The 10090-nt window shown below is 41.7% G+C and overlaps 1 protein-coding gene across 1 annotated transcript in view; it reads right to left on the reverse strand.

The window, feature by feature from the left end:
* Positions 1 to 8946, reverse strand: part of pde11a (phosphodiesterase 11a) — a 55447-nt gene extending 46501 nt beyond the window's left edge. The window contains exons 1-2 of the mRNA XM_045707785.1: positions 7636 to 8946; positions 6488 to 6646 (exon numbers count right to left, since the gene is read on the reverse strand). Of these exons, the coding sequence (XP_045563741.1) occupies positions 6488 to 6646; positions 7636 to 8436 (960 nt within the window). The 5' untranslated portion in view covers positions 8437 to 8946. The remainder of the gene's footprint in view (positions 1 to 6487; positions 6647 to 7635) is intronic.
* Between the last annotated feature and the right edge of the window lie 1144 nt (positions 8947 to 10090).

Genomic DNA, 10090 nt, shown 5'->3' on the forward strand with positions numbered 1-10090 from the left:
GTTGTAAACAATTCAAGATTAACCAATGTTGTAGAGAGTACATAAAAAAAGAAAAAGCCATTAAAAAAACCATTGAAACAACAGTAAGTGTTGCATCAGCACAGTAATGTCAAGATAGGTTATGTGTGAAAAGACATTGAACTACAATATATTGCTCCTGCGACATATTCTCCAGAAGTGCTTTGGCTATAAAGTGCTCTGGTTCTTTATGGAGCTTAATTCCAGTAGAGGATTGAGAGCCTTTAAATCGTGGTGACTATTATGGTGTCCTTGTGTTCTGCAGACTACAGTTCCATCTGCAAGCTGAGAAATGGTGCGGACTAAAAGAAAATTGGAGGACAGGGGTATGTGGACTAAAAACACAACTTTATCAATGGTACGGCATGTCGTGTGACTTTACATGATCAAATACACAGACATATTTTGTCACATTAATACCTGACAGTCATTGTAGTGTATGCCCTGTATCATCCACCTCTAGATCAATATCAACACACTGTGTTACTACAGTATTACCACAAAAAATATTTCTCCCAAATTCACATTTGAGATTTTAATGAGACCTTCAACATTTGTAGAGTTTTTACAAACCTCATGCCAAACAGCTACCCTTGAAGATCACACTGCAGTGATCCCTGAATCAGGGAAAATCCCCCCATGGGTAACAGGGTGAATCAACAGCAGAGAAAGAGGGCATTTGATGAAAGGTTACAGGCCCAGTCCTCCATAATGATCATCACTTCAAGCCCAAATTGGCACTAATTACTCTGATTTGCTCCAGGGGTCTGGCCTTCTCGGGAGCAAGCTACACTACATCATTTCAACATCAGTTCAACATGAGTGCAGCCAATCAAAAGAGCCAAGCACCATTTCCTGCTCTGTGTCACTGAGGGCTGTCCAACGAAGCATGGTCGGTCGAGGTCATAGAGAATGAGAGAGGCCTCTAGTGGCCAAAAGGCTGTTTTAGCATGGACAGCGCCATTAAGAGTTTCCACCATGCCTCCGACATTTTAAATTAGTCAAAGTAGACAACTGGGGGGGGGGTTCCTATGGGTGGTAGCCTCACTGGCGATGCCCATGCTGTCACTGACACTATAATAGCAAAGATAGAAAGATGAGTCTTCTATCTATCTCTATGGTCGAGCTGCACCGCCCAGCCCTCTTGACAGCTGTCAGCCAGGGGAACGAGTCAGCACTGCGCACCTCACATGATGCTAGCCCATTTTCAATCTCTCTCTAGCTCATACTGCTATCCCCATTTGCTTCAAGATATCCACTATCATCCCTGTGCCCAAGAAAGGGAAAGTGAACTGAATTACTACTGACCTGTAGCACTCATTTCCATCATCATCAAATGCTTTGAGAGGCTAGTCATAGACCACATCACCTCCTCCCAACGTACCATTGGGTGCACACTGCCTGCCCTCCAGGACACCTACAACACCAGGTGTCGCAGGAAGGCCAAGAAGATCATCAGGGACCTCCGCCACATCATGCTGAATAGCCACTACCAGTTGAGGCAGATAAACTCCTCGGTATAACATTGGATGGTCAATTATCATGGTCAAGTCATATGGACAAAGTTGTTGTGAAGATGGGGAGGGGTATATCTGTTCCAAAAAGATGTTCTGTGTTTTTGTCACAAAAAAACAAATGTACTAGTTGTTCAGGCTCTGGTCTTGTCCCATCTTGATTACTGTCTGGCTCAAAACAGAGCAGCACACCTTGCCCTTAACTGCACATACAGAACTAACATCAACAACATGCATGCCAGTGTTTCCTGGTTGAGGGTTGACGAGAGAGTAACTGCTTCTCGTAGTTTTTATGAGAAGCATTACTGTGACCAAAAATCCAGATTGTCAGCATAATCATATAACATTCAGCTCAGACACCCATACATACCCTACAAGACATGCCACCAGGGGTCTCTTCACAGTCCCCAAGTTCAAAACAAATTCACGGCGACGCACAGTTTTATACAGAGCCATGATCACATGGAACTCCCTTCCATCTCCAATTACTCAAGCAAACAGTAGAATGACCTTTAAAATCAACTAATGGAATGGACACACACACACACACACACACACACACACACACACACACACACTCTAACACACACATCATTTTTTTGGTTGTATTGTTTCTTTATTTTTTAGTTGCATTGTTTGTATATCGTTGTATTTTCAATTTGCGTGTCTGTCCTCGTGTATCAGTGTTTTGTTAATTGTGGTATTTTGTGTTTTTTATGGACCCCAGGAAGAGTAGCTACTGCTTCTGCAAAAGCTAATGGGGATACAGGTAAAGAAATAAACAAATGGCTCAGCATCATTCTATTAGGCCATGTCTCAACGCCCAAACACTAGCCATATCCTGGCAAGACTGATGACACGGTTACCAGACAGCCTCAATCATTTCATTGGGGTCTTTAATTTAAATGTCCTTTAGCCAGGGCAAGGGGCAGGGGACAGGAGAGGAGAAGGTGTATGGTGACAGTACAGGCATGCAGCCCATCCCCCAACAATGTACACCCTCCCCACTGTGGTACACCCATGGTAAACTATCAGCTGTATTGGTCAGCGATAGAGGACTTTATTGTCTGATTTACTGTCTTATTATCGCCTCACTTAATCTCAGTTATCATACAGGCCGGGACTCTATTACAGCAATGTGTAAGGTATGATTATAGTTAATTGTACTTGAATACCAAATTGAAATGGTCTAATCATCGGCCATACAGGTTGGTCTTTCCCTCCAGAAAGAGAGAAAGAGACAATGCTGGTAACCTCAGTCCAGGATTGTATTTATTTACATTTTTCAAATGTTAATTTTGGAACATTTCAGATGGGACCTTGGCTCCAATGAGAAATGGTGTTCCCTCATCCTTCTCTACAAATGTACAGTGGTGAAATTGGGCGAAAGTGGTTATTACAGTATTACAGTAACTCAATTGCACAGGGAACGTGGCAGAGCCATGCCAAAAACTTGAGAATGTGGGAAGAGACGTTGTTTGGCTGCCAATACCATTTCAATTGTTGCAGCTCAGTCACCTGACAGGTGTATAAACAGGTATAGAGACAGCACACTTTTCGACAGACAGGGGAGCGCAATCCAGCAGTGTTCAATTAGCTCATTTTACACAATAACATTTGAAATGATCTTTGAAACAGTAATATTATAGTATAGTATCATGCAAAACGAAATAATAACGCAAGGGCCAGACACTGCACCGTGGGGTCAAGTTATTTGCGTCTGAGAAATTCTATTGGTGTATTTATCCAATAAAGATAATGAGAAAATACAATTAAGCATAAATTATCCAAGCTACCCAAAGTACTCTAATCCTGTAGGGTATCAACATAACACAATTTACAGAGCGTGGCATTTGAAAACAAAGACATATAATATGTTTATCTATAGTAATATATTAAATGAGTGTGCAGTATGTTGGTGATAAGCACTTATTTACAACAACAGATGGGGGTGGGGGGGGGGGGGGGTCTACACAAAATTAAACATTTGCAGCAAAAATTAATAGTCTGTTTGAAAGGGTGCACTTCATACATTTAATTCTACAAGGTCTTTCAATTATAGCATTACTGCATTGTAGCATGCAGCTTCCGCCGTCCTCAAATGCCAACATAGGATTTCATTACTAATTCAGTTGTAACCATCCCGTGCATTGGTGTGATGCTAATGCAATGTGAAACGTGCTGAAAACACAGTGAAGAGACTGTGTTAGTCCCTCCACCCATTATACACAGTGGGACAACTCTAAACCTTTAATAAGTGCATTCTACCTACCATAACACATCTGAAAGACAAAACCTACAACAACAAAAATTGTGCTGGGTTTCATTTTTATTTTCAAAGAGTCCTCTGCGTTTAGCTTTATGCCGTTGTTGTTTTTCTGAAGCTAGCAAGGCTAAGAGATGCACTGATGAAGGAAGACAACATGTGCCTTGGAAATCTACCCTGCACAACTGTGAGCCACGTCACAGGGCTGCCTGCCTCTGCCTGGCCGTGGAAGGGTTTGAAGTGCGTAAGTACAGAGCGCCAGTGCAGGCTCGTTATGCCTCTAGCTGAGACTGGCTAGCGAGCTAAATGAATAACTGTGCCAAATAACAGCTCATTAGAAATCAGCAGATCCCATCAGGAAGATCAATGTGAGACGCCAGCCCCTTCCTACCGCACTGGATCTACCTTATTCTTTTTTTCCTTCATGCAGAGACGGTTGTGTCTTTGTCTTGGGTGCAAATGTCAACTCAGCTCATCTGCTTACAGCGTGAGTCAATTCAGAATGTAAGACATGTCAGTAAAACTCACTAACACTTGTGTGTATCCACTAACAGCCTACTACTTACTGTATAACCCCAGTGTTTAGTCACTTTGGCTAATACGTACCTATTAATGTGGTGGCAAGGAGTCAAAGTTTCTTGTATTTCCATTGTAAATGTCATCTAGTACTAGAAAACAGTGTAGTTGCAAGCGCCTCTGTGAACATTTCAATTCTACACTGAATGTCATTGGTATTTGGATTAATTCACTGTGACAGAGTCACTAAATACTACAAACTGGGTGTCTTCTATTTATAAACAACTTCCATAAATGTGTCTTACGGCGGTCCAAGATAATGAAAGACACTTTTTCGACCTTTGAGTAGAAGCATGGCAGGCTAAGCCCCCGTTGCTGGGGGTTTATTGTTAGAAAGATAAATGATGGGGAAAGCCAATTAGTTTTGCTCACAGACATTAATGCTTAGGTAATTATAAAGTACATGGCCAATCAGTCTCCACTGCTTTACAACGTGGACAGACAGCCATAAGGAAGACACCGCTGGCCCTGCACCTTTGCAAGCCTTGCAAACCCCACAGCTATAGACCGTATCACTGAAAAAAATGTGCCACTTGTGCTCTAATGCAGGACAATGATAATGTTACCTAACCGATGTGAACATCTGTTTGGACTACAAAACTCTTATCTCTGCCTGAAATGCACAGGTCAGTATTTTGTAAACGCATAATAATGGTATATATTCCCCCTGGCCTTACCTCTCATTTAGTCGTTACCAACGGAATGAGAGCAGCTTAATTAAGAATGGCTTAGATGGATTTCATGTATTTTTTTCTATCCATTTCATGTGATTCACAGACGAGAAATCGTCAATGGTCTCGATAAGTGGTCTTAATAATACGGTCCACATATCACTCTGTGTTCTGCCTCAGTGACTTAATTGTTTCTGGGATCCTATAAAAAAAGGATGTGGGCTGTTCCAGAGACGATGGAGGCATGTCTTTTTACACATGAGATAAAACAGAAGTCTATATCTGACATGTCAGGAGCATTACATGTGTGGACTCTCTCAGAACGAGGGGACAATGGAAGGCTGGAACGTGCGACAGATGAAAGGGGAGAAACAGAGACCTACACTGAGAAATTCAGCACAAGCAATTGGCATTCGTCTAACACTCATGTTAAAGTAGTTCAAAACTGAATATTTTGAGTTGTTCAATGGTAATGAAATAGTTGAGTGTTGTTACTAGTGTAATAACAGTGTTACTACAGAGGTATAACATGTTATAAAGTATTCCCTATCAAACAATCAAACTGCAAAAAATGTATTGCCTTGAAATGGTAATTGGTAGTTGTATCCCACTGGAGAAAATGACTTACTGGTTGAGGAAGTCAGAGACATTTTATAGAATTTGGCAACCCTTTATTGATTTTATGGAGAATCTTCCCTGACAACACATTGATTCCATCTAATCCACAGGTAATTTTGCACACTCAATGCACAATATGTAGCCTACATATGATCTAATTAAGGAGGTGTGGTATATATATGGCCAACATACCACAGCTAAGAGCTGTTCTTCAACACGACGCAATGTGGAGTGCCTGGATACAGAACTTAGCCGTGGTATATTGGCCATATACCACAAACCCCTGAGGTACCTAATTGCTTTTATAAACTGGTTACCAATGTAACTAGAACAGTAAAAATAAATGTTTTGTCATATTTATTTATTATTTAACCTAGGCAAGTCAGTTAAGAACAAATTCTTATTTACAATGAAGGCCTACCCTGGCCAAACCCGGACGACACTGGGCCAATTGTGCGCCGCCCTATGGGACTCCCAATCACAGCCGGATGTGATACAGCCTGGATTCGAACCAGGGACTGTAGGTACGCCTCTTGCACTGAGATGCAGTGCCTTAGACCGTTGCACCACTCGGGAGCCCATATCCCTGGTATACGGTCTGATATACAACGGCTTTCAACCAATCAGCATTCAGGGCTTGAACCACCCAGTTTATAATGTTCCTAATCATTTTTTATTTAATTGATTTTTTTGTCTGTTAGTTGTCTTGTAAGGAGGCTATTGTCACTTTGTTATATTGTTGTCTAATGTCTTTTCATTTCTGTTTTGAATGTTGTTCTTGACTGGAAAATTAAAGAAAAAAATAACAGTCAAATTGCAGTTACCTTCTCATCGTCTTCAGTGAAGAGAGCCCCTCCTGGACTCTTGTTGATGGCCTGGGCTACTCCAATGATCTCCCCATCACTGTTGTGAATGGGCATACAGAGGAGGGACTTGGTCTTGTATCCTGACAGCTTGTCAATCTCATCACTGAAACGACGGTCCTACAATCCATGGAAGATGGAAGGACATAAGCACACATAGCAAGTATGAGTAAATTTATGTTTTAAGGCAGATAAAAAGTGTACGACTCAACATCATCACTTCCTGTGAGATCCCGTGATCAGGCACTAACTCATTGTGGAGTGTTGACATTTTACATTTACGTAATTTAGCAGACGCTCTTATCCAGAGCGACTTACAGTAGTGAATGCATACATTTCATACATTTCATACATTTTTTATCTGTGCTGGCCCCCCGTGGGAATCGAACCCACAACCCTGGTGTTGCAAACACCATGCTCTACCAACTGAGCTACAGGGAAGGCTGACATTGTGTTGCCTGCAAAAATACTGTGGGAAAAACTGGTCTTCAACCATGAATGGATATGTCAACCTAAGCACCCTGCCTGACTATACCTTTAATATGGTTTTGTGTTTGATTTGCAAATCTTCAAGTGCGAATGAAAGCAAGATAGTTTGTCTTGGCACACACCACACTAACTTCAGGAATATATTTGCATGAGTTGTGCATTCAATGTCTGCAGACTGGATTGTAAATCAATGGATCAAGACTACTTCAAATAAAATCAGCGTTAGGTCCTAGGGCCACTGGGGAGTCAGCTTGGCAATAGTCCACATCATCCCTGGTGGCTGGTGCAACATCACATCACCACTGAAGTATAAACATGCACTTCTCCATTTCATTTCATTACAGTAGGCTTTCTTTACTTCATGTGGTGAGATCAATTTTCTGTTGATTAATCAAGAGTCATCGGTCATCGTAGGCTTGTGTGTATGTATGGTGTATGGTGATAGATGAGGTAAGGATGCAAATTAATCAATTATCATTCTGATGCAAATGCGAAGCTGTGTGTTGATGTGCCATGTGATCTCATCTGTTGCACACAGACAAACAAACACAAAGGTGGGAGTGCTCTCTCTCTCTCACACACACAGGCATACACACACACACACAACCACACAAACACACCTGATAGGCATCTGGGATATTGACAGTCTCTCCATGCTCAGCAACATATCCAATGATTCCCTTTCCCCAAGGAACCTGAACTTCATCCGAGTTGCTCATGGAGGGTAAAACTGTGATACCTGCATGAACATCAAAGAATTTGGATACCAATGTCTTCTTATTTGCTGAGCCTTCCACTAAGAATAAGGAACAGCGGTCTGCATCGACCATAATACACACAAACACCAGGATTTTGTAGCTGAGGCTAGTTAAATCCAAGTCGTTAGATATGTCTTTTACCAATTCCAGGAAAAACTCTCTTTCGTTGTGTTCTTTAAGGTAATATTTGAAATCGACAGCTGTGGATGGATACTGAGGTATGTTCACTCGCGACTCCAGGAGCGCGCTCAGGATGTGGGCAGTGGTTGGAGGCAACGAGCTGGCTTTTCTCAGCAGAGCTCTCCTCCTCATACTTGTCAGTGGCTCCTGAGCCCTGTAGTTGACTTGCTCATCATATGTCCTGTTGCAATTCATAGCTTTTGACCTGGCGAAAGTTTTCCGCAGTTCCTTCTGCGATGCTCGTCTATGCGGGCCCCCATCACCTTTGCAGCTCGCCCAACTGTCTTTACAGGCGCTGACGCTTGTTTTCTCCGACTCGGCGACTGCGGTTGTACTTACTGAAGTTTTGCTTGCCTGGTGATTCTTGAGCCATTTCTCCACCATACTATGTTTCCCTTTTCTGTTTAGATAGTCCTCAAACAACTCAGGATGCGTATCCAGAAAACTTTCCACGTCAGAGAATACCATATTGGACACTGCCATGTCGGTTGTGTTGATGGTCCTGGCTGAACCAAATCCATAAAATTGCACAATAAATTTTCATTTATAATATTTTACAGAGTATCAAAAATAAAGAAACCTCGACACTTCTGTAACACGACTTCCCTTAATTAATCCATTCATAACGAAACTATCTTTGAGGTCTAGACTACATATCTTGTTGCCTTCTGTACAAAATATGATGGAGAAATTATGAGGAATATACCACTTCAACTCAATAACATTTTAACTCTCAATTGCAATTAATAAAAGCCACCTCTCATGGATGAAAGACTGGATGCAAAAAGACTCACGGACTTCGACTGTTCTTTATTCAGAGAGCAACTGCTGCCGCGCACTGGCCGTGCATCACCGGAGTGGAGAGTGCGCAAATGACGTTGGCTATTGCCGCGTTCAAAACAACTGGGAACTCGAAAATCTCCGACTTCCGTCGATTCAAGATAACTGGCAACGAGCTCCGATTGAGAAAAATCTTTTAACAATTCATTCAATTTGGAAACTCGGGTATCTTTCTAGAGCGCGGACTTTCCGACCTGAAGATCGCTAACGTCATGATTTTACCTCGTTTTTTCCCGGAGTTCCCAGCTGTCTTGAAAGGACAATATGGAGCTGCTACCGAAGCTCAACTTCGGAGCTCTACCAAATCTATTATGTACAGAAATATTTAGAGCAGTGTTTTCAACTTTTTCCAATTGTATTTCATTTTAGAGTTTATAATGAGTAATTACATGATTGTTTAAAATAAACTGTTCATTATTGAATTTAGTTAGGCCTTAATATAGCCCGTGTCTAGGTGTATGTGACAATAAAAACATATATTTATTTATTTAGGCATATGCAAACATTTTTTTTAAACAAGAGCCTTAATCGCATCATGTAGGAAGTGTGATAACAGCGGCCTCTAGTGGAAAGTTACGCTGTCACGTTCCAGAACACACGCACACTTTTCTTGTTGTTCTTTTACCATAATTAAGCTGTGCAGTGCACAACTGTTCACTTTACCATTGTGTTTATGGCTATCCACAACACCAATTCCTTGATCTCATTATGTTTCCACCAAGGACCATATCTCTTGTTTCACCTGTTACAAAATGTCTGTGATGTGTAACTGCATTCTCCTCTAGAGGGAGCTGTACGCCACAATGTGGAATACGATCAATGGTCTTTCACGTTTGCACCATAGAGATAGATAAAGGACTCATCTTTGTATCTGTGTCATTATAGCGTCTGTGACAGCATGGGCAGCACCATTGAGGTTTTCTTCTTCAGGATTGGCTGATCGCTCCTGATGACCTGGTTGGACATGACTCCAACAGGGTCACCAGGAGGGATCAGCCAATGGTGGAAGAGTTTGGCCAGAGGATGAGTCTGAGTTGTTTTCAACTGTCGATTCAGTCTATATATCCGGGTTGCATCTGGTTTATACAGACCAACATCACATGCACACTAGCACTCAGTGCACACAGGGTGCAGCGACGACGTCATCACCTACTCCAACAACATGGCAGACACTGGATAAACATAAAATGTTAATATCTTCGGCTGTGAGTGATGTAAAAAATGGGATGTTTTGTGTGCAAAGGTGATGACTAAAGTGTCTTATTAGGAATTTTCAAATCTGACTTGTATGGAAATG

Source organism: Salmo salar, chromosome ssa25 (genome assembly GCF_905237065.1).
Source record: "Salmo salar chromosome ssa25, Ssal_v3.1, whole genome shotgun sequence".
NCBI lineage: Eukaryota > Metazoa > Chordata > Actinopteri > Salmoniformes > Salmonidae > Salmo > Salmo salar.